Raw genomic sequence first — 25,838 nt, forward strand, 5'->3', positions numbered from 1 at the left:
AGTCCTCTGCAGACTTCAGGGCTGGCTGCACACACAGCTCCTCCACTCCAACCTCTACATACTGACGGGCCGATGGAAGATTATTAGCCGTGCACAGCATTTCACACGTCCAGAGGTAGGTTCATGAAACATCATGTGAAGTTTGCTGTGAGTTTGGTGCGTGTGTGTGTGTGCGTAAAATAGCTCTAGTGAAGCGGAAACCGTGAGACCCGAGTTCGGTTTACAAGCAAAAAAAAAAAAGAAGTTGTCATCCTCCAGAAAGCAGCTGGGGCTGAGTCCAGCAGAGATGGCGATTGAGTCGAGACGAGCTGTTTACTTCAGCGTCTGGAGGAGAAGGAGCGTTTAGTCGTACAGGGCTCTGCCAGGGGTTTTAGGAAACAGGCCAAAGGTTTGTCCCTTTCTCCCACCCACAACATGATGGTCAATGTGAGTTCTGTATTAACTGTTTTTTTTTCTTTTTAAAAGTGTGTGTGTGTGTGTGTGTGTGTGTGAGGAAGGCAGCTCGTCACATACAATCAGGCTGAACATCTGAACTGTAGCCATGTGTTTTTGCCAAGAGAGGAAGAGCTGAGGAAGAGCTGAGGGACTGACTGAGCTGCTCTCACATATTTGGGTTTTTTTTTTATTTTCAGAGAGCTTTGTAGGGAGTACAGGGACCACTGGTGGGTTTACAAACACACACACACACACACACACACACACACACACACACACACACACACACACACACACACACAAACACTCACATATACACAAATGCAGATGCAAACTGTTGACTTCAACTGGACGTGTCATCCACATAGCATACATTCATAGGATGGAAAAGGAATGTATGTGTGTGTGTGTGTGTGTGTGTGTGTCTATGTAACCTGTTTGACAGAATGCCATTCGGCTGCAAGCAGTCAGACACACTCTGCTCTTCAGCTCAGCGACTTCTGTAAACATTTAGTTTGTAGAGAGCTTCTTGTTGGCTGATGCTGATATGACACTAACCTGAAGAGCAACAGGATCATGAATCAGCTTCCTCCACAGCAGCTGAGCAGATACAGTAGCCGACTCGTCTCAGCCCTGGTTGGTTTACTAAAGTTGGAACTTGTGTGTGTGGGGTGATTTATCTCGATGTTGTGTAAGTTGTGCATCCCTGGATTGTTTTGAATAGTTTTGCAGAATGGAGGCCGTGTGGGTTTTTGATGTGGGAGATAACATTGTGCAACATGCTGGTCGAGGGGCCGGGCATTATGGTCGAAATAACAATCAATATATAAATTAGTGGTTCTCAGCCAGGGAGTGGGACTCCAGGGAGGCTGTGAGTCAGTTTCCAGTGGTCCCCAGGTGGTTTAGGGCCTGTACCGTTCATATCATTTAACCTAACATAATTTTTATTGAGTGTATTTGTGAGAGTTGATGTGTGTGTGCACATGAGTTCTGATTGGACCCATAAAACACAAAAGGTTTGGCACATTCAGGATGTTGTAAATCAGTGCTGGGGAGGTTCTGAACGCCAACCTGATGTTTCTGGGGTGTTGTGACTCAAACAGGTTGAGAACCTCCGACATAAAAAAGAAGAATATTTCCTCTGATATCCTGTTTTTTCACAGTGAGACAAACATGTCCGAAACCCTGAATAATAATCCAGTTCTTGTTTAGCGCATGACACTATTTTCCTAGTATTAAATACAGTTTGCTCCTGGTTTGTGATCAGCCATTGCCCACAGAGGAGGAGGTGAAGACGATGAAGCAGAAGAAATATTAAATCATCCTCCTTTGCTCACATCTGAGCCTTTCTTACCCTCAGATGTGCATAAACTAAAAACTATGAACTTCTCCTTAAGATACAACCATGTGAAGTTATCATGTAATCTACAAAGTAACTAGTAACTAAAGTTATCAAGTAAATGTAGCGAGTAAGGAGTAAAAGTATAATAATCGCCTCCAAAATGTGGTGCAGTGGAAGTATAAAGTACATTTATAGAAAACAGAAAATGGAAATACGCAGGTAAAGTACATCTACCTCAAAATTGTACTTTAGAACAGTACTGGAGTAAAAGTACGTATTACATCACTGGTGTCTGTTTATTCCTGTCAGGACTTTTCTATTGATATGTTTTATTAATCACACATTATCTGTGTTACACTTAGAGCTCTTAAAACCACAGATAGTTTCTCCAACAAACTTCCATTTAAGTAAAGTAGACTGAGACTTTTAAAAGTGAGCTGCAGTTCAGCTGTGAAGAGAAACGTTCTGCTGTAATCATGATGACTAAGATGAATATGTTGATTCTGAGTGTCAGCAGTCATATATAGACTTCAGTGGATTATTGACTAACTGGGCTGTGACTATATTGACATTAGTGTGGTGTGTTCAGTACACTCGGTGGTTATTGTAGGTATGTTTCTGGATCAGTGTCACATGAGCCACTTTGGTTATCTGATTAAAAAGATCCGTGTAGAATAAAGAAAGCTGTTTGGAGCAGTTCGGGGTTCATTGTCCAACTCAAAGTCACTCTGAGGAACCAGGACGAGATGCTGTTACCCCGAACTGCTGCTGTTTAAACACAGTCACCTTCTGCCTCCACACCATGTGAGAAATATGAACTGATTTCACTTCATCTTGTGTTTGTCTTGATGACGGTTTTGAAACTTACAGTAAAAGGATCTTAATCCATGGCTCTGCACATCAGTTCCTTTATGTTCATGTTTCTTTACAGTCTATACGTTTAATCACGTACTCTTTAAGTTTGGCCTCATCACCCTCTGTAAGAGGAATTGGATACAATAACAGGAACCTATGTATAGACACGTGGTGTGCATCTGTTTCTTAATATTGTGGACCGAGCTGCTTCCTGTATGTCCGTCACCCAGCAGCAGCTCTGATCAGTAATTCATGGATTTTATCAGTTTATAGTAAAGATCTCCTCCAGACATGTTTTAAGATGTATCTAAAATGCTCTTTGTTGATTAATAATGTGTGAAATCCAGAATCTATGAATATGTACGTGTATTTAAAGTCCCCCTCCTGTCAGAACTGTTTTTCTTCCTGTTCCTGCAGAAGTCTGTTTTCACATTCTCAAAGTGTGAATTTTGTGTGTGAAGCCAGTCCTGGTCCAATATTCAGCAAACACAAGTGTGATGTAGAAACTTAAAGCCTCCAATGCACATATACTGAGAATGGACTTTACGGTGGTGAAGGAGACGTCTTGTCTCGAGCACGAAAACTTTGGAAAGGAACAAAATTTGCTTATTCATAGATTCTGGACATTTATAATGAGTTGGAAAGTTACATCTCTTGTTATGGATTTTACTGTAGAAGTTGAACTTTTTGGTTGTTTAGTATTTGCATACATCTTAATAAATGTTTGGAGGAGATCTTTAATTTCAGAAGTTTAGCTGTTAGACACGAGATATCTCCATCACCACAAAGTCAAATCTTAGTGTTTATCTTCACTAGAAAAACAACAATGAACAAGGTCGACGAAAGCACTTTTTTAATGACCCATATTTACATGTATTGTTGGGCGGCAACCTCAAGTGGCTGTAGTAATTATTACGGCAGCAAAGGAGGAAGTCAGGCGAAGTGGTATAAAGAGCCACAAGGATTTTGGGGACGGATAGTCGGATCTAGTAAGCACAGGATCGCTGTTCATGTCCAGTGTGAAACCAAAAATCAACTGTAACTTCTTACTAACATACTGAAGTTAAATGTAGTTGTTTTAAGCCAAAGCACGATGTTTCCAAATCCTGTCCAAGTAGTTTTCTTATCGAAACCAGACCAAATTGCGAGCGTACGATGGAGGTCCGGTACACTGTAATGGTCGTGTTGTTTTGGGGATGGTGATATGTCATACTGGCAATCGACCTATTTAGTTGTTCAGGTATAAGGATGTTTGAGCATTGCAGGCTTCCAAACAATTATCTGACGTCACTAATCAGGCCCGTAGGCTCCTTCTACTGTTCCAAATACATAATTTCTAAAAGCTCAAACATTCAACTGTAGGAACGAGGAACATTTTTTGACTGGAGAGGGGCTGTAAGGTGTGAAGGAGGTCATTGCACAGCAGAGAGGAGCCTTGTTTACGTGCTCATGCTGCCTCTGGTTGTGCTTTGTCACAGAACTTGTTTTAGTTCATTGTAGCTCTGAGTTCTTGGCATTCCTCAGTGGGACTAACCTAGCGTCGATTAGGAAGCGAGGGGCCGGGTGAAGCTCATACATTTATTAAACCTAAACTGTCCTCCCTCGAACTGCATTCAGAGGTGTTCTGAAGAGGCTCTCATCATTTCTTACCGCATTAGCAAACACGCCGTGACAAGAATTGCAACACTGTCCTGCAGACTTTGTGGTCGACGGATGGCATGTGCATTTATTTAGAGTGTGTGGGTTGTAGTAGAAACATAATGCAATGCTGTGCCGTCTGTTTGTGCTCAGCTCTGTTTCCGCTGTAAAGCACGTGATCCTGGCATCTCGCTGGCCGTCCAGCACTGAAACCCATGACCGTGATGTGCCTGATGTGTTGCGAATGCAGGTCAAATGAGTCAACAGTCATAATTTAAACTCAATATATGTATGTGGTCGAGCATATCGTCATAACTCATAAGCCAAGTGGAGCTCTCTTTGTCGTCCTCTGAGTAAATGTAGGTTTCTGATTATTTTTGATATTCAATGCATCATTTTAGATACTTTTCAAGCAAAAACATCAAACTGGATTATAAAGATTTGCTGCTTTTCTTTGTCTATTATGATAGTAATGAAGAGTCTTTGGGTTCTGGACTGTTGGCTGGATAAAAAAAAGCTATTTGAAGACGTCACTTTGGGCTCTGGGAGCATTTTTCACAATTTTTATGGCATTTTATAGACCAAACAATCGATTACTCTTGAAAATAATCGGCAGATGAATCGATAATGAAAATAGTCTTTAGTTGCAGCCCTAAGACTTAATGAATATAATGAATATAGGACAATAAGTGGTCATTTTAAAGGGTAACTCCACCAATTTCTAGCACATTAAAGTGTGTTTACAGGTCTTGGTGGGTACTACTTCATAAGTTAAAAAAAGAAATGATATAAAGCCCTTTGTGGCTCCAGAGGAAGCTGCGTGTAATCTGATAAATTTCCCTCCAGTGATGTCACTCAGTGGGTAGGGTGCATTGTGGTTAATGTAGGCACCAGAGTGTTGAAAAGCTGGTCAGCACTGCACTCTTATAACACTGTTGGACTGAATATCAGTACAGCAGAACCACAGATATCACCTGTTTTATTCCACACAGTATTCCTCCATTTTAAAACCTGACCCCTACATTACCCATAATGCAATTCAGCTACTGAATGACATCACTGGAAGCAATTTATCAGATTACATGCAGCTTCCTCTGGAGCCACAAAAGGCTTATACAGTTTTTTTCTCACATATGCAGTTGTAAACACAGTTAATGTGTAAAATGTGTGGAGTTTCCCTTCAAATATTAGAACATTCATATAATACAGTGTCTTAGCACTTGAATCAAACTTTGTTGTACATTTCCGGCTCAGTTTTTCACAGTTGAAGCATTCAGATGACAGTTTGTGGCGTCTCTTCACGGCCTACGCTACATGAGTCATATGTGTGATGTGTGACTGATCACAAAGCATCTAAAGACTGTGACTCGCCTGCAGGCGAGCTGCACTAATGTTCATGTGACCGTGACATGCAGAACGGGGGGCATTTCAATTCTCTTCTCCTCTTTTGTCCTGTCTTCCTCCTCATGCGTAGTTGTTAACTAAAGCATCCAAAGACTGTTTAGCCTGTTGTTAGTGATGTGGACTACCACATTCATGGTTCTGTGGTGAGATGGGTAAACCCTTGAACCTGATGACATCACTTCATAGAGTCTGTTGAGACATAGGGACTCTGCAGGGCTGGTGCTGATGTCAACGGGCAACAAAGAGGAAATATTGAAAATATTGAGACACAATGCTGCTGCTTTTGCAACACCAGGCTGTAATTTTAGTATCGCTGAAGCTGTGGAAAGATTATGAGGAGATGAAATGATGATAACACGCTTCTGAGTAAGTGTGTTACACTACAAGCACAGTAGTAGTACAAGCCTGTCTGTTCAACTGATCAGAGCTGTTGATTCTACTCAGTGCATTTAGCATAATGTCTGGTGATGCATTATGTCCCTTTACCACAGTGCATAATGATTCATTAGGTGGAACTGATGCATCAGCGTGTTGGGAAGCAACCTTTGGTCTTCTTTGTGCTTCATGATGTCAGACTCTTGTTTGATGTCTTGGGGAATTCTTTGTTTAGGTCACTGGCAGTGAGTTGGATGAGAGGATTGTTTGTGTGAGTTGGACTGTGAAGCTACAGCCAGCAGCAGTAGCTTCAGTCTACCAGCTTCTTCTGGGCTGGTGCTAGTGCTGGTTAGGAGTTGGTTCAATGGTTGAACCTTTTAGGAACCTGTTAGCTTTTCCACGGACATGAGAGCCACCGTAGCGTCACAACATTCAGTCACTGTACACGTCTCCAATTTCCCAACATTGCTAGGGACTACATCGACTCTTTACAAGTGTTGCTCTTGGCTCTGCATGCCTACATTTGCGTCCAAACATGACCGGCCCTCTGACCACTGTTACTTCGATTTGGTGTCCATAATGGAAATCTTTTGCCTTTTCTCCTGTGGATAAGTGCTACTCTAGCTCTGGTTGTTAAAAAATGGGTTTTAGTTGGTCCTTGGTCACAATAAGCTTTGTAACAAGATGATCAATCAGTCAATCAGAGAGCGATATTGATCTTCTCGTTGAACTCGTTGAGCCAGAAATGAAGGATGTTTATTTCTCAAAAAGTCATTAAAAACCGTCTTCTTAATTTTATCCACAAATGTTTATTAAAATGATTTTGGGCTTGAAATGAGGAGGTGCTAATTCAGTCACAATCACATGCTGTAATGTGGTTAATAAAGCGATCTCAGACATGATGATGGCACACGCCAAAAAAAGAAAATGAATTCAGCAAAAAGGAAAAAGAGTCACAGACACTGACGTCATCTCTGCATCCACAATCTCCACATTCATTGAATCCAATCAGCACAATCTGAAGATACCAGAATGAAAACGGGGTTTGTTCTCTTTTCACAATAATTAGTCAAAAATGAACATTTCTCAGAAGTAAAGATTTATTTTCTAACCGTTTTAAGGGCCTGGTGTTTGTTTCAATCTCAGCCAGTATCAGTTCCAGTACCTGTAGTGGCTGAAAGGACTCTTGTAGCTTCACATGTGGAGCCACATTAAGTTCCTGTTGCACATTTGTTTTGTATAAAGTCTAGATGCTGATTTAACAGTCTGAGCATTTTTTCTTGATGCCAAATGCACTGGCTTCTATGGGAACACTGGTGTTTTTTTCTGGTTAACTGAAGCACCGGCTCTCACACGTTTTTCCCCTCACTGCAGGCTGGTAAAGAAAAACCAGCTGAGGGAAAGAGCGGCGAAAGCCAAGGTGTCTCTTTAAGTCACAGCTCTGGTGCTGTACTTGGCTGGAAAGAGGAGACATGAGGGAGAGTATTGAAGTGCAGCCGACGGTGGGTTGGCAGACCGCCCCTGACTGTGTTGCGAGGCAGGAAGTGTGACACCGAGAGAGACAGGAAGTGGCTGCTGCGGAGCTATGCTAACCCTCTCGTCCAGCAGCTTTAAGGGGGCTGGGATCAATTCGCTTTCAGTTAAATAGAAGCTGTTTTTCATTTTCTAACAGTGGAACAAAGGAGATGGCTTTCCATTGAAACTTTTGTTTTTCTTTATACTTGTAGTGTGTTTAAACCTTCTCAGGAAATCCACTTTGTAAATGAGGTCCAGTCCTGTACCGTGCAACTGAAGACAGTAAAATGCAGACCAAAAAACAAAGTATTTTTCTGAGAATTTGAAATGAACTGAAACATCTGTAATACAGAACACTGGAATAGCAGCATGCATCCGTTTGCTCTCCGCCCCCCGTCTTCACACCTTATTTATTCTCTCTTTCAGTATTTGTTGCCACTTCATGTCGGTCATCTTCTACTTCTCCCTTGCGGTGTATGTTTTTTTTCACACTTAGTCAAAGTTGTAGACATGACTAGTCACCGGTTCCCATGCAGAATTATGAGAACAACTCTTCTGCTCTGATGTCTTTTGACATCGTGGACTCTACTGTCTTGCTTCTGCCAAGATTTACAGAAGTTATATGTTGTGTAATCAGTGGTCATCGATCATCTCAGACGTCACTGATTTTTCTGAGTGGATGATGGATTTTTTTTACCTTGTGGTCCCCGGATAAAATAAAATGCACAGATCCTTTCTGATGTGGTGGCCATGAAAAGTCAAAGATTAAAAAGAAATGGTAGTGCGTTTCTGTGTTAAAAATTATGTTATTATCTCCTCACCTTCATGCTGATGGGAAGTCAGGGGGGAGTTTCATAGTCCACAAAACATTCCTGGAGCTTCACAGCAAAACAGTGTTGCAGCATTCTCCTAAACAGCTGAAATAGCTGGAGACTTGTTTTAAAACGTAAAAAAAAACCCAAAACAACTGAAAGACGACATAAAATGGCTCCGTTCATTCAGCTCGTCTGGCGTAATCCAAGTCTGTGGAAGCGCGAGAACCAAAAACAGGTTTGAAAATCTTTGCTGCAGCCGCTATGATAAAAGCGCACACACTGTCTTGCTTTGTGGACTACAAAACATCACTCCACTCTCCATCAGCATGGCTGTGACTATAAAATGACTGATTTCTTCATGTTTTGGGTGAACTTATCCTTAAAGTTTTCAAAAATCAACTGTAATATTTTATACTAATAGATTAGACCAGCCTGGGTTACAAATATTAACTACATATTTATTTAATAAAAATAAAAATCTGATAGACCCCAACAGATACTGGATTGTGGGGCCCTTGTTGATATCAGGTATCTGTATATCTGTAAGTACTCTATGTACTAAAACATAGAAAAACAGATGTGAAAGTTAAAAGGTGTTGGTTTTCATTTAGAGGATTGTGCAGCCCGGTAGATGAACACTCTCTGACTGCACTCTAGTTTTTAGTTTTACACTTTGTTGGACTGCTACCTGATACCTGAACGCCCCTGATATGATCCCCACAGATATCGTAAAATGTAGTGGATTTCTATTTTCCAAGCTTGTTCAACCTTGTTGCAGACTTCATGTTACCCCTCCCCCCTCCCCAATGTGGGGAACTGAAAATGAGGAAGTAGCGCGTGCCATATATAAGGTTAGTGTGCGTTGAAGTGGGACTTCTCTGAATATGAGATGTGAGTTTTAGAGGAAGAGGAATGAAGAACTTCGACATGTTGCAGAATGTTTTTTAAAGACTTTTAGATGCTGCTAACGTTTCCGCTTTTCCTTCTGATTACAGCTGTATGTGGCTGCTGTTCACATTTTGCACTTTTATGAGGAATGAACTACGGTGCTTCTTCTACTGTCTTCTGAACGTGCTTCTGATTCTTCTATGGACACAGATTGAGTAAGTAGACTCGCTGATCTTTTATTTCCGCTGACAGGTTTTCACCATGTTGTAGCAAAGAAAGGGTTGTGAAGGGCCGTTATTTGGTGACATGAGTTAAAGGAAAAGGTGACAGCTGAAACTTGAAGCCTGTCTGCAGGCTGCTGATGACTTTTTGAGTTATGTTTTGCCTGTTGTGATGTTTAGAAAGACTGCTTATATGTATTGCTGCAGTTTATTAACGGACTCCAGCACAGTTGTCTTTCACACCAGGTGATTCGTTTCCTGTTTGTAAAGATGAAAAGATAAGGTGATGAACCCTTTCAGACAGTTCTAACTATGATCCATTAATTATTGAGTGTTTATTTTTCTAATTAATCATTTATACTTTAAAATGTAAAGAAAAAAAAAATGTGATAAATGCTCTTCACAATTTCCCAGAGTCCAAAGTGATGACATCAGTTTGCTTCCTTCTGTCAAACCAACAGCCTAAAACCCAAAGACTCTTCATTTACTGTCATAAATGCAGCACATTCTTACAATTAAGAAGCAGGAACCAGCTAATGTTTGACACTTTAGCTTCAAAAATGACTGAAAGGAAGAATTTATCATCAAAATAGTTGGCGATTAATTTTCTTTCGATCACCTAATCTACTAATGGTGCAGCTCTGTTGTACTTTTATTCACATTTTTTTGCCTCTTCCAAGGAGGTTATGTTTTCAGCTGTGTCCATTTTTTGGTTTGTTGGTTTGTCAGCATGATTACACTTTAACCACTGAACAGATTTCCACTAAGCTTGGATGGATCATGTGTCTTGGCCCAGAACAGACCTCATTAACTTTTGGTTTGGATCAGAATAAAGGGACGAATTTTTCCCCCAACATTGTGAGATTTCAGATCAAGGCATTTCTCAACATTTTGGTAAATTCTTACAGAATAATGAATGGATCTTGATAAAGAAAATATGGTTGGCTGGCTTGAATCTATGAGATGGATCCAAATGAAAATCTGGAATCACTGAATTTAAATCTGTTTTTTGTAATATATATTTGATTAGGCTTGATTAAAGGGAGGCTGTTGGGCCTTGGTGGAGGTATGCTCTCTACTGAATGCCATTCTAGTTTATGTTTCTATTTATTTTTGCAGAAATCTGCATATACTCAGAGGGAGAAAAGCTGCAGATCCCAAAATTAAAGAAACTGGAACCAGACTGAAACAGTTATTTCATTATAAAATTGATTAATTTTCTTGCGATCAACTAATTGATGAATCATTGCAGATTTACAATCGTGCTTTGTTGCAACCGTAAGAGCAGATACACAGATTATGATGCCTTTAATAGCCTGATGATTTATGAAGTATTCTGTGGAGGGTGAAGTTATGTTGTGTGTTGAAGCTGAACAGTGTAACATGTGGTTACATACGCTTTTTTATTGCCACGTGTGACATTGATTGGATCCGTCACAGTGTTATACAGATGGGACCTGAGACGCACATGATATATAGATGTAAAGGAGGTTTTATTGGCATTAATAGCTGTTTTATAGATTGTAGAACTAAACATGAGACATAAATAAGAAGCTGCGATTTAAACATCGAACGTTTCAAATCTGTTCACCAGGAAAATCTCATTCATGGCCTTTTTTGCAGTTTTGCAGATTTCATTGTTGTGTTCTGTGTAGGAAGTGGTTTCTGCCATTGTAGAAAACCAGAAAACTAACAGTAAAGGTGGTTTATTGTGTATGTTGCTCAACGATGTGATCTGCCAGGACTGGAGGTTTGATCATTTTTTAAAAGCATCTGTAGAGCAGATGCGTGCAAGAAATCTCTCCTAGTCCGCTCAAACGTTGTCAACGTCCATATTCAAAAGTGCAGAGTCACATCTGGATACACTGCATATATGTCAAGAGAGGAAACACACACACACACACACACACACACACACACACACACACACCCTTGATAAAAAGTGATCCCTCAGTTCTGCAGCAGATGTTTATTTGTGCAGGTCTCCATCACAAGATGTGTTCAGCACTAATTTCTTTATTTGAAGAGTGTTCAAGAGGTAAAATTAACCTGCTGAGTCGAAGTCTAAAACAACAGCAGTCGAACCACATCTGCTGCCAGTACAGCTGCTGTGTGTGTGTGTGTGTGTGTGTGTGTGTGTGTGTGTGTAAGCAAGTGCATGTGAACACACCACAGGATGTTAGCTTAGCCACTCAGCACTGTTCCTGCACTGCCGACACATTTATCACTACCCTGGGCTTACATTCATCATGTCTAAAATTACCTTCTCGGCAGTTCGTGTTTGATCCGACTCATTGTTTTTGGAACGTTAATGTTTACCGTCGAGCTGTGTGAGAATCTGGGTGGAGCTGAGTCGAATGTGACAGGAGGTTTCCCCTTAATGGCGCACCAGCTCCCACCCATCATCACCCTTGTGAAAAAAAACAAGTTTGTGCTTCGAACCACAGGCCTCCTTTTTAGGTACTCTAGATAAAATGCTTAAAGTTGGCAAGACTTTCTTAAGATAATTTAATAGTAAAGCCTCAGCTGGTGGTTTGGATCTTTATTACTTCCACCAAGAAGGTTTTGTTTTTTACCCCTGTCCGTTTGTTGGTTTGCTTGTCAGGATAACACAAAAACTAATGAACAGATTCACACCAAACTTGGATGGAGGACGGGTCTCGGCCCAGAATAGACCTCATTAACTGTTGGATTGGATCTGCATAAAGGGATGGATCCATTTTAACATTGCCAGATTGGGTGTTTTCCACATTTTTGTTACTTTCTCAGATTAATTGATGGATTTTACGTGGCTGGTTTCTTTAAGTGAGTACAAAAGGTGTTGGGCCTTGGCAGAGCTTAATCCCAACTTGCACAGTAAGGTAAAACAATATCTTCTCCAACCTGGTAGAAGGATGCATGGCTGTGAACAAGGCTTTGCCAAGTTATCCTCTTTCTGTCCACCAGTCAGTGCTTACTGCAGCGTTTGAAGTCAATACGTTGCCTGGTTTTGGTCATAAATGGGGCATTTCACCAGTGTGAACTCACAGATTTTCATTTACTATTTCCCCTCCTCCAATAAACCAACAGCGACTTGATGACACACGGGTGAAGCTCCCAAAAAATCTGATATTTTACTTCAAAGTGAACATAGTCACAGTCGTGCACAGTAACTCTAATGAGGTCGAGGAGCACAGGAGGTTCGGTGGCAGGATGAAGAAGTTTTTTTTTTACGGCCATTTGTAAACTGAAACATATGTGAGCTTTATTCTGTGTGTGTGTGTGTGTGTTTGTGTCTTGACGGTGTTTCTTCAAAGGATCCACACCCTGAAATCCCTCATATAACCCCACCACCCACCCCTCTCTCCCTCCATCTCTGCTACACTCTGTCTGTCAAAGGAGCCATTGTGAATGCTTAGCTAATATTAGGCTGTGTGTGTTTGTGTGTGTGTGCGTGTGTGAGAGAGAAGTACTGTTGTGCATTTAAATTTCAACACACAAGCCTGTGGCGGAAGTCGAAGTGTTTTCTGCGTTCCCTCAGAGCTGCTTCAGTATCATCAGTAACTCTGACAGTCAGCTCACAGATGGACTCAGTTTAGTTTCCAGTCTTTTACATTTTGGTGTATTTTGAAGCACAGATTTGATTTTTTACGCTAAAATGACAACTGTCAGCTTCACAAAAACCAAGGAGGGGGGTTTCCATCCCTCGCAACACATAAGAAACTCATTGACTCTTGCCTGCACGCCTGATTTCATCTGCAGTTGTGTCCGTGCCGTTTCATCAGTGCTGCAGGAAACGAGTCGATGTGTTAGTCTCTATGTCCTCCATCAGAAGCAACTCTGCTTTAATTATAGACCAGAGTGTTACGCGACATTGTTCACTCTCAGCTCTATCTCTGCTGATGAACGGCCTGATCTGTGAATCCAGCGTCGTCTGCTTAAATTCTTTCTAACGTCAGCATATTTAAAATGCAATTAAGAATCCTGAGCACAAAGAGGTAGACGTACATTTCCCCGTCACAGAGGGTTCAGCCATGAAGGGGGGAAACAGAAACATCTGTAGCTGTTAGCACAGTAGAAACATGCACATGTGTGTCTGGCTTTAAATCAGCCAGTCTGGCCTCAACAGGCAGCTGCTGTGGAGAGGTTTGCTGCTAGTGACGTTTTTCTGCTAACAATGAGTTGTTTCATCGGCCAGAACTGAAAAACTTACTTCATAACTGTTGATGAATTGTGTCTCAGTGGCTGTTAATTAATTAGGTTAAACAGCCAAATATCAGCTGCTTCACCTCTTTTATATCTTCATATCATCAGGAAACGGTTACTCTTCTTGGGCTCACACTAGGTAAAGAGATATGAGCATCTGCTGACTAGTGAAGATCAAATTATCAGGGGAATGAATGAGTCCCAAAACCCGCAAATACGTTAGCATTTTTTCACTTTTGGTTCTCTCGTCATCGAGCCGGTGGGTTTTTTGAATGGGCTTTCAGTTAGATGTCTTTATTAAGGTCTGTGGTTAATAAGATATTTTCACATTTTGTTCCCCGACATAAAATACATCAGTAAATACCCCCACTTTTTTAGACCAATGCCGTCACGCTGAACACGGAGAACCATCTACTCCTTAGAGACGGATGTTTGTCGCAAACTAATCCGACTCTTTATAATAAAGTGTGTATTGTTTAGTGTTAGTAGGAGGCTTTGTGGTGGTGTCACTGAAGTCATGCGACCACAATATAATTTATTTATAGCCTAATGTTACCTTTTTAACTTCTGGTGATTGCATTTAGCTCGTGCTTCTAAAAAATCTTTGACGTGATGTTTATTTGTTAAGATCATCTTGCTCAACACAGCTTACGCCTATTTTCTGCAATAATCCAAAATCCAATTGGGCGTTGCTAACTTCTGGGTCAGCCTGAATCATCCCTGCAGCACTCTATACCAAAGAAAAGTTAATGACTGTATTGTCAGCTGCAGCCCGACAGTTAATGAACCTCTTTACATGACAAGCACTTCAACATGGTGCGTCGATCACGAGCTATGAGCACATCATTTCGTGGAAGAGGACTTCATTCCTCACATTCATAATCAAAGCAGTCTATGTTTGAGAGTTTGTGCTGATTTTTGTATTCTGTATCTGTTTGCGTAGCTCCAGACGTCTCCTGCTGCTCTGTGTCGGCGCTCAGACATTTGATTGGATGGGTAATTAAAGCGTGTGACCGACATTGATTACATGTTTAAAACATCTCGGTGTGAGTGTGTGTGGCACTGCCTGGCAAGTTGTTTGAGTGTTGACTGCTGAAATTCAAGGTTAGCGAGAATGTGTCGGTGGACGTGACACATACAGTAAAAACTTCTTCTGATGAATTTTAGTCTCAGATGTTAAAAATCTGCAGAAAGTCAACTTTAAATCATGGAAAAGACACTAAAAACCAATAGCAGTACAGTGTGTACAGTCTCTAGAAACTGATAGGCTCTGAATCAAAGAGTCTATAGGTTTGTTTTTATTTATTTATTTCCTCCAGACTGTGTTATACATCAGAATAAAGCCTCCTCGACCTCAGACTGCTGCTGTTATACTTTATAGTACTTGTAGTTTTCAGGATTATAAGTATTCTGTTTTAGCGGACGTCATACTGAGGCCTGTGTGCTGTACATGTCCTGTTCATGCTTCGCTCTCACTCTGTGTTTAAGCCTATTTTCTGTCCTGTATTAAGGAGCTTCTTCCCATCATGGTCTATATTGGGAAACTAGTGACGGTCATATATGAGAAACATAAACCTAACTGGCCCATGAGTTATAGTGTATGAAATTCTATATCGGGGTTGGGGTCAGTGTATTTATATTTCCAATAAACATTGCATGTTAGTCTGTGTAGGCCACAGCTGGTGTAATAGAGATGAGGTTGTTTTACTCAACAGTAGATGTGAACACTGCTAACCTCACCCTGTGAACTCAGATTGTCATCAGTCTGGTTTCACTGGAAGATTTTAGTCAACCAGCATGGTGAGAAAAAAGAGAAACTGAACACTTGTATTTTTCAGGTTTTGCCAGACTTCCACATTTACTGTACAGAGTCGGCCGTTGTTGTGGCTATGTAAGAGATACCTCATACTTAATTTACAGTATAAGATATGGACAGAGCGAGTGAAGCCGCTGCAGAAGTGCTTTAAATCCTCATTCTTTCTGTAGGCCAGTAGTTTAAAAAAAGAAGTCAGATTTGAATGTAAGTTTATGAGTAAAACCCGACTTCTCATTTGATTTATTGCCTCAGTAAAAAGTTTCCCAGGGAATTAATGGTCTAAATCACTAGTTTCAAGTTCAACTTTAATCCAGCATGATGTTCATTTTATACACCAGAGTCCCATTTACAGTAAAATAGACGTAAAAAGCCGGGTCTGCTTTAGAGCGTGGCTACCTGTGACTGACAAGTGCTACCATGGCGTGTACTCCTTCAGATCCAAGCAGGATATCCTCCCCAGCTCTACCCTGTTGTCCAAATATGGTCACCTCTGGCTCCAAAAAACCAAGATGGTGACATGCATATGCCAAACTTGACACTTCAGACAGTTCACAGACCAATGGGTGATATCATGGTGGGATCACACCTGGCCGTTAGTCACAGAGGTGCTGTTAACATGCTGGTTTTTAATCTTTACCATTTTAGTCATGGCTGATGGAAATGTCATCGTAGTCTTATTAGCCAAAGATTATTTAACCATTTAAACGATAGCACTACATTAAAAGTAACCAAACTTCACCCTTCAGGGGACATAAACGTGCGTGTGGACCAAATTTAATGGCAATCCATCCACATCCATCCCTGATCCACAAACGTCAAGCTCAAAGTGATGCTAGAGGAAGAGTCAGGACCACCAAAGTCCTAAAGGATTCATCTTTTAGGGACCATGAATGTGAACCTTGACCTTTTCATATGGCTTTATATTTTTAATTTAATCATTTTGTGTCAGGCACCGCTCAGAAATATTCTTCAAAATATCTCTTTCCATGTTCCCCACATGTAGTTATATCGTCTTAAGTATTATAAATAGCTGAGTGGGCATGTGTGCCTGCTTTAAGCTACCACACATTCAATGATTTTTGTTGATAGTGTTAATACAGCACAGACTGTTTTCAGGTGAAGGCAGCACGCTATGAGCGGAAACTTTGGTGTACAACGATGTAAGTGACAAACCTTACAGGAACTGGCAGATACTGAGAAAAGAGGGCTGACAGGGGTCACATAGGTGAGCGTCAAGATGGTGCACATGGATGAAGAGAGCACGAAAAAGGCAGGAAACAAGGGGAAAGAGGTGATACACAAATGCAGCGAAGGAGCGATGAACGGTTAAAGGACAGAAAGTGAGAGGAAGGAGGGGAATGTCAAAATGATCCGAAGCCGAGATGTGGAGGTATCATCATCCTGGCAACCGGATGGCTGCGGTGCTGGAGCCGCGTGGTGACTTCCTGTTTGTCAGCAGCATACAGGAAGTAAGAGGCCCCTAGAGGATGGTCGGCCTGCCTGTGTGTGTGTGTGTGTGTGTGTGACTTAAAATGAAGTGAGAGGCCAAGCTGTGTGATTATTTGTGCGAGGCGAAAAGGCTTATTTTAGTGTGAATTTGAAGGTGTTAGTGTGTGTGTGGGAGGGAGGGAGAGGCTGTAATAGGCTGTAATAGGCCGTTACATGCAACTTGTTCTTCCTCGTGCCTCTTGTGTAACTGGGTGTCTGTGTTATTGCATTTCATCTGACATGACCTCTATGATCTCACTGCAATTAGTTCTCGTCATTAAAAATGAAGCAGGTTAATGTAATGCCAAGGAACCAACACTGTGGGCTTGTAGTTGTAACTTGTACATATTAGAGTTTGGCTCTAATTTGCGGCTGAACTCGGCCATATTTTGCGCTATCGATAATATTTTTATTTATTATTCAGCTTTAAATAGCAAGCCTGGTATTTATGCATCTTTGCCAGTCAGAATAGTCCCTTTTCCACCATGTTCACATGTTATTTTGACACCTTCAAGGCTCTCAATCTAAACCCCTGTATGAAAAAATGGGTGATAGAGAAGTACCGAAAATATCTACATGAATTCTTGTGTTTTGGTGTGTTTACCAGTCATTACAGTTTAGATGGGGAAGTGCTGTATCTGACTCATGTCGTGTCAGTAATTGGGTTTGGCGAACTGTTTAACTTGCAGGTTTTGTTTTTGACCTTGTCATTGTTGGTGGTTTTTAATATGAGATCGTTTATAATATATTATATTTATAATTTATGCTGATGTAGTTTTCTGCCTGCAGTTCTGGTCGACAGGAGAGATTGTGAAAAGTGTATCTTCCAAATCCTTTTTCAATATTTTGAGATCATCAGAAATTCTGCACAGAATCGATCGGGTCAGAAAGCAGCTTCTGCAGTGACTCTGTGGGTTGATGTTTTCATGCATGTTGCAATATTGGCCTCAAAGAGTCAGTGACGTGTCTGCAGTTGCTTTTTATATCAGCTGTGGTCAGTTGGTCTTTAAAGGTCCCCTCCACTTATGTATTAAGGCATGCATACATTTTTTTATGTGTGCCTGACATGTGGTTTTGCAGGGAAAAAAGTATTTATTTATTCAAAATCCTTAAAATGGCACCAACTTCTCCTCCCTCATTAAAATTCCAGAATATATGAACTGTTTGTGATGTCACAAATCATGCTAGTAGGCCCGCCTCTGGTGATTATATTTTCAACGAGCACGGACAGAATTTAAACTTTGAACAATCGTGTCAAACTCTGCACATACAACACTCTACACAGTGAAGCTCGAACATTTAGCTGTAGGAACAAGAAGAAGAGCATTTTTGACTGGAGGGAGACTTTAAGCTTGTCTGACATGTACTGCTGGCTTGTCAGAATGAGATTTATCTTCAGGTTCACATTCAGGATGAGATATTCTCCTCTGTTGTGGTCCTGCATTGTAACTTCTTTGAATAAATCCAGCATTTTTTTACGTAAACGTCTTGCTAAGTGCAACTTTAACTATTACAACAAAAGCATAGATTCCCAGAGGACCAACACTGAGCGTCTTCCCTGCTCTGCTCTGTCAGCCGTGCATTACGAGATGATTTGTGAGAAACTGTTGTGAAAATAATCTCTTGATTTACAGCCTGTTTTAGGGAACTTAACACTCAAGTTCCTGTTAGATGAAACCTTTATCGTAAGGCTGTCATAGCTGTAACCTCACTATCAGCTGATTGGACCTGTTACCTGACTGTTTCTCACATACTTGAAGCATTTATATCTACCTGTGCTAACAGTCCTTTCAGGGGTTCAGTCTCTGCAATATTTGGAGGAAGTTGCAATTTTTCGACAAACCTTTCCAATTAAAGGAATGCTGTGCCTATTATTACAAATAATTAACTTCATAACCACAAAATCAAGTCATAATCTCTGCAGAGGGGAAGAGGCTACAGAGAGGAGACTTCTTTACTCCAGAAGGTCCATAAACATCTCTGACACCCCCCTATCAGTTTTCAGAAGTTATTACTTTGAACCCTAAAGTTATGTTAACCATCACCACTCACCACCACGCCAGACAGCTCTTGTTGGACAGGACAAAAGCTGGATGGAGCTGATGTGTAGTTAGCCAAGCGACAACCACCATAGCCGAGTGTGACAGGCTGGGATCTCTGTCAAATGACCCGCTGAAATATCAAGCTGCACTGTGCAAACTGATTCTCCAACTTGTCACGTCACGATAAGACTCGTTAGAGGAAGTGAAATGAAATGCTGTGACCACTGATCGTAGCGGACAAAATGAATTGACTGTGTATTGAAGTTCATGGTTTTCTGAGTCACTTCAACACAGTCAGAAAAAGCCAATACCAGATGGAACAAAACGCAGTCTGTATCTATCAGCGCTACCTTAGGGGCAACTAAACCTCTGCCCACATGTGGAGGATGAACAGGAGGCTTTTCCTTTGAGATGGCCCTCACTTCACACAGGTGCTGACGATCTTTAAGAAAACCACCAGTAATCTTACAGCTCAGCTTGAAGTTGGTTTCTATTTTTAAGTCAGGGACCGCCAGATCAGCGAATATCTAATCAAAGAAGAACAAAACATTTTCATCCGTGTCATGTCCACGTTAAAACTTTGCAGCATAGCATCTGTGTTTGACTGAAGAAATGTCCATCTGAGAACTTGTATTGTTGTCTGTGTGTACAGTTGGTGGAAAGAGTTCTCACTGCACAGTCTAAATGAAGTCATTCGGACATGTGGACACCCTGAAACTGTCTCGCAGACTCCCAACAACCGTGACTGCAAAGATATCTCGCAGTGTTGTTCTATTTCATTAAGTGTGTGTTTGTGTTATCTGTCCTCCAGGGTGCGGCGTCCAGTACAGATAGAGTAAAGTGGAGAGAGGAAGATGCCAGCCCCGCCTCCCCCTCCACCCCCAGGGCCTCCCCCTCCTCCCACCTTTGCTGTGGTAAGTCATACAACTGTCTGTCAGTCTGTCTGTCTGTCTGTCTGCCCAGTGGCATCTGCTCCTCTGTCCTCTTGAACCTGCTCAGCAGAGACATCTTGTGGATGAATTCTGTCATTACATTTCCTGATGATCCTGTATTTTCTCCACTCACTTCCCGTTGCCATTCCGCTATTATGGATTTAACACGCATAAATTGATAAAGGCATCAGTTGTTTTCCCTTTTCGGGGGGTGTTTTCTGCAGCTTTGCTCTGTCTCGGTGACTCTATATCACTGTGTGTGTGTTTGTGTTTCAGGCCAACACAGAGAAGCCAAATCTGAACCGTAATGAGCAGCAAGGAAGAAACGCTCTGTTGGGGGACATTGCTAAAGGAGCTAGATTAAAGAAAACTGTTACCAATGACCGCAGTGGACCCTCACTGGACAGTGAGTCAAGAACTTTTTATTAAGTCTGTCTTGAGTGTCCTCAGAGAGGGAGGTCAATATGTAGCTAGGTTAGTCACACCAACTCAGTCACTGTGTGAAAGCAGACGACATCAGAAAACAATTAATTTACAAAAAGGTCTCCTGTGATGCCCACACCACACCTTCATACAAATGTGCAGCACTACAGTGTATTAAATGTAGAAAATGTATCCTGCAAATGAACAATTAATTTAATATTTTTTCTTCTTTCAGAACCCAAAGGAGGTGGAGGCGGGGGAGGCGGAGGTGGTGGAGGAGGCGGTGGAGGAGGAGGAGGTGGTGGCGGTGGCGGAGGAGGTTTAGGAGGCCTGTTTGCAGGAGGGATGCCAAAACTGAGGTCTGCAGGAAACAAGTCCAACGGTAAAAAAATCGATCAATAAATCAGTCATTAAATCAGGAATAACAATTAGTAAGGTGCTCCTCCCACAATCCACTTACATGCAGGTGAAGTTAAGCAGTGGCAGACTCGGGATGACTCGGGGGAAAAAAATAAAAAGGGCACCAGCCGAATACGGTGGGGCACTGGTGTGCAGAGAGGGCCCCTAAATCAGGGCTCTAATAACATCACTAAAATTTTTTAAACTTCTATTTTCTTTCTCTCCTGCAGACTCACCACCCAGCCGAGGACCCGTGCTCCCCCCTGGAGGCCGCTCTGCTGGTCCCACCCCCTTTGGTGGCGGCGGAGGCCCGCCTAAACTCCCAGGAGGCCCTGTTGGTGGCCGTGGCAGCGTCCCTGATCTTCCCAAGGGCCGTCCCAACCTCTCATCCAGACAAGACACTTCAGGAGGCCCCCCTCCTCCTGTTCCCAACACACCTCGACCAACCCAGGGCTTCCAGTCTCGTGGGGGCCCACCTCCACCTGGTGGACCCAGGCCCAGCCATGCCTCCATGCCTACACCTCCCAGTGTTCCTTCAGGGAGACACGGACCTCTCCCTCCCCCACCTGGAGGCTCCTCACCTGGGCCGAGACCAGGATTCTCTGCACCTCCTCATCCACCCCCAAACAACAGCCGACCTTCTTTTCCATCTCCTGGAGGGAGGCCTCCGCTTCCTGACGACAGACCTCCACCACCACCAGCTCCTGCTGGAGGTCATCGGCCATCGATGCCCCGTGATGTGCCCCCTCCTCCACCCTCTGTCAACTCCAAGCCTTCTCCCTCTGTGTCTTCATCCTCTTCCTCCCGGCCCTCGGTTGGTGGGGGTGCACCCCCCCTCCCACCGGGCCGACCAGGTCCCCCTCCTCTCCCACCTTCCCCGGCTGGAGGGGAGGACCACAGCACCCCTCGTTTGCCGCAAAGGAACAGCTCACTCAACAGGTACGGGAAAGTTCAACCTGTTGATGGATGAATTACATTGAGGCAATGAGTGCACACATATTTCTTATCAGATCGCTGAGAGAATATTCATGATAGCTTCATGATTTTCTTACCACAAATATTGTAAAGTTGGTGTAAAGATTAAATTTAAAGTTTCTCCTTGCCAGCCACAGTCCAGCGGCGCCACATGGTCGGACAGGACCTCTCCCTCCTCCACCAAACGAGAGACCACCAGCCCTTGGAAGGAACCAGTCCTCAGTGCGCTCAGGTAAACAGCCTGAATTTGATTTGTGGAATGACGGATGACTGTTGCATATAAATCATATGAGAAGAGTGATCATCCAGCATGTGACTTCTGTCAGGAGCTGCTGTAAATATAAGATATGAATGATTACAATCTCAATTCATCCACTTCACTTTTCATCAGCTAACATGTCAACTCTTACTTCCACCTCCAAAGGGCCTCTTCCTCCCCCTCCTTCCTCAGGGCGTAGCTCGGGTGGGGGCAGCATGAGGTCACCAGCAGCTCCTTCACCTATTGGTCGGCCGGGCCCGGATCCACCTCGTGGTGGACCCGGCGGTAGACCTCCCCTCCCTCCGGACAGGCCGGGGACAGGAGCGCCCCTTCCTCCACCACCCATGGGTAACGGCTTCCAAAACTCTCACCACAACCAGATACAGGGTGAGTAAACCCAGGAAGGTTTATGTCATGCAGTCAGAATGGTGCAAAAGTACACTATACAGTAAATTATAAAGGGAAATAAAACCCCTATCAGTTAGCAAAACGTACATCTAATAAGTCTGTGTGTGTTAGAGGTAACCGTACAGGCAGATAATACAAACTCTCTGCCTTGTAGAGGATTAACTGACAAAAACTGTCCCGTACTGTCCTTGTCCCTACAAGAGACATCATGTTGTTTTTACCACATGAGTTCCAGCGAGGACAACTATGGCAGAGAAACCCACTGAACCCCCGTTCGTGTTGTTTTATCCCATTGAACCAGAGGAGTCAGTTTGATTTGGAAGGCAGCGGGGACAAGAAGTGACAAGGGGTCCCAAATGTCCTGATCCAGAAAAAACTTTGACAGTTTATAATCACATGTCCTGAATGTCCTGAGAATATGTGCTGCCTTTCAAAAGATTTTCGACACAGATACTCTTGGACTGGCTGCTGGGTATCAAACTTTTTAAGTGCTGAATGAAATCAAATCAGTTTTATTTATATATCCCAAAATCTAAATCACATTGCCTCAGTGGGCTTTACTAACAGTACAGTGAAACGACATCCTCTGTCCTTAGACCCTCGATTTGAGTGAGGAAAAACTTGCCATATTGAGAAAAAAAAAAAACTTTTAACAGGAAAAAAAAGATGGAAAAAACTGATATCGAATTCTGAATGGAAAAAAATGAAAAATAAAAAAAAGGTTTCCAGAAAATCAGTATTTTCCTAATTTAATTTACTTGTGCAGAGTTCCAGTGGAGTTTCTCTGCACTAGTCGACTTCTGTTCTTCTGTGTTTTCAGAGAAACCTGTCGATCTCTATTTATGTTTCTTATCTTTCCCTGAATTGTGTCAAATCATAAGAGTCATATTCAAAGTAAGAAACAAATCCACCGCCTCTGGCTTGTGCTAGAAGCTACATGTACATCAGTGATGTTTCACAGGGTTTTTTTGTCAGTCTGATGGCGATGGATCCACTGACATTCATTTCTCTCTCTCTTAACAGACGAGTGGGAGTGTCGGTTCAATTTCCATCCTGTGTCAGACTTTCCTCCACCCGAGCCCTACATGCCCTTCCAGAAGACCTACCCCAGCAAGATCGGCAAGACTGACGGCAGAGGTCAGTCTCACACACACAGACAGTACACGCTTTCAGGTTGACTGTCACTCAGTCAGTCTGAAGTTTCCACACGATCAGGAGTTACTGCTTTTTCTCTACAAGCACAAATAATCATGGAGTCACAATTTTTTTGTTTTACACATGAAAATCATTCCAACATCATTTTATACAGGCAATTAGTTAACACTGAACAACCTTTTTATGAATATTCGGTAGTTTTTGAGATATGCTGCCAGATAAAGAAACAAACACATGGAACAATGACCTCTGAGGTAGCAGTGACACAGTGCCACCTGGTGGAGGAAAACACTAACTCCTCTGTGCCTTTGCTTCTCTCCAGGGTCTGGTAAAAAGGAGCGAGGAGCTCCTCCTCTCCCTCCTATACCCAGGTGAAGAAGAGGTGGCAGCAAACACAACCCCCGGAGCTACTTTCTCTGTTCCCCCGCCCGTCTCTCTCTCTCTTTCTCTCTATGTGCTTTTACCTGTGGCATGCGGTCCATCGATGGACCGCAACACGTTAAATGGACCTGCAGTACGGTCGACCAAGTAAAAGGACAGACTCACAAACGTGGAGTTTACATCACGTGCCTCTGTAGCAGCAGAATGGAAAGCATTCAATGACCAAAGCCTGTTTATATACGTCGGTACACTTTGTTAAAAAAAAAGAAAAGATAAAAAAGATAAAAAGAACAAAAGCTTGCACCTCTTTAGGCACTATGTGTTCCTTTCAGGTTTACAACTATGCTGTACAGCAGCCGATGGATGCTTTTTGGGTCGGCTTCTTTGACCCGTTTGCTGTGAGATCACTTAGAAACAACAGTATTGTCGTGAACCATGATCCATGTTGACTTTTTTCCAGTGACTAACTTTTCATCCTTTGCTTGCCAGATATTATGTTTTTCCAACCCGCTAAGCGTTTGGAAAAAGAAGACAAACTCTTACTTAAATAAACCAGAGTTTGGGAGGTTGCACATGAGACATTCCCAGCATGTTTACACAACACAGACAGCATTTGGTGAAGCTAAGTCAGCGTCTTATGGCAATATCATTGTAGTCCCAGGGTGTCAGTGCAGGGCTTTAATGCCACCAATCAGCTTCCTCAAGCTATTTCTCTCAGTTTTTCCCTCGTGCCTTCTTCTATTCAGGATCGTAATCTCCAGGCTGCTTAAATGAGTTAAGGGAATTAACGTTTTGTGCCTTAAATTATGTTTATACGTTTGCTCAGCTGGATCAGATCACCTCTGCTGATGTAAATGTAAAAAAACAAAAGCAATACTCGATTGCCACAATATCTACTAGCATAGCAAAGTGTCTCTATGACATCATCACATAGACAGACATGCAACTTCATTTAAAAATGGCCACAACTTCCTGCTAAAGCTGCTTAAAACATCAGGGGGAAATCCAGGTGTTTAGTTAGCCAAAGCCACATGTGCCTTCAGAGTGTGTGTATATTTACATCTGTGTGTTTCTGTTGGACCACTGAATGGTACTTTTTTCATTTGTTAAATGTGACGTGAGCATGCATTTATTGTTTTTAAAAGGACGTTGTGTGGTGTTACGGCAGCATTGGTTTACAATGGAACTGATTCTTATTTTGCTGATTTGTTAAAAGCTGCCTTGACTTGATGATGAAGGACCTGTGTATGTATCTGTATGATTTAATCAGGCGGTATCGGAGGACTGTATTATTTTAAGTTATGTGTCTGAACTGTGCAGTATTATGTTTTTTTTTTGTTTTTGGCTTCACCCGGCACTGCTTTGAATGGTCTTTGTATACAGGATGTATTATTCTCATGCTGTTCAAAGAAAAAACATTTTCTTTAAGACAATCATATGGACGTAAACCTATTTTACATCAATAAATAAAAATGCTTTAAGATGCTTTATTTGCTCTACATGAGGTGAAATGCGCTTTTGTTGGACTATTCATTTTGAATAATTTCATACTCCTGCATAAAGGAGGATTATTTGATCGCAGTCGAGGACATTAATAATGTCAGCACACAGATGAAGCGACGTGTATCACCAGATAAAAACAAGATGCATTTTTACATGTGCAATAAAGCTGGACGACACATGGATCCGACAGTGTGTCATGATATCTATTATATCATGAAGTGTAAATGCTGATTATATCAACTAGAAATACTTATCCGTCCAAACATATTGTGATATTATTGTTTTCAAGGTGCTAAGGCAGAAATATGTTGGTATATTTTGGTCATCCAGCAACATGGAAGCTCATGTGCAGAGTATAAGAGACTTCACAAGCTCTTTGAAAAG

General features: G+C 42.1%; 1 protein-coding gene across 2 annotated transcripts; it reads left to right on the forward strand.

Annotated features, from left to right (window-relative positions):
- On the forward strand, positions 1-25,450 carry wipf1b (WAS/WASL interacting protein family, member 1b). Of its 2 annotated transcripts, XM_073482524.1 has the most exons (10): positions 1-115; positions 9,375-9,482; positions 19,831-19,933; positions 20,228-20,357; positions 20,610-20,756; positions 21,004-21,712; positions 21,880-21,980; positions 22,173-22,394; positions 23,439-23,552; positions 23,893-25,450. In XM_073482524.1, the coding sequence occupies exons 3-10, from the start codon at positions 19,874-19,876 to the stop codon at positions 23,943-23,945; spliced, it is 1,536 nt and encodes a 511-aa protein (XP_073338625.1). In that variant the 5' UTR covers positions 1-115; positions 9,375-9,482; positions 19,831-19,873; the 3' UTR covers positions 23,946-25,450. The 2 variants fall into 2 exon arrangements, with proteins under 2 accessions (XP_073338625.1, XP_073338626.1); XM_073482525.1 differs by lacking the exon at positions 9,375-9,482 and having other exon boundaries at positions 5-115.
- The last annotated feature ends 388 nt before the right edge of the window (positions 25,451-25,838 follow it).

This window comes from Pagrus major, chromosome 15, assembly GCF_040436345.1.
Source record: "Pagrus major chromosome 15, Pma_NU_1.0".
Classification (NCBI taxonomy): Eukaryota; Metazoa; Chordata; class Actinopteri; order Spariformes; family Sparidae; genus Pagrus; species Pagrus major.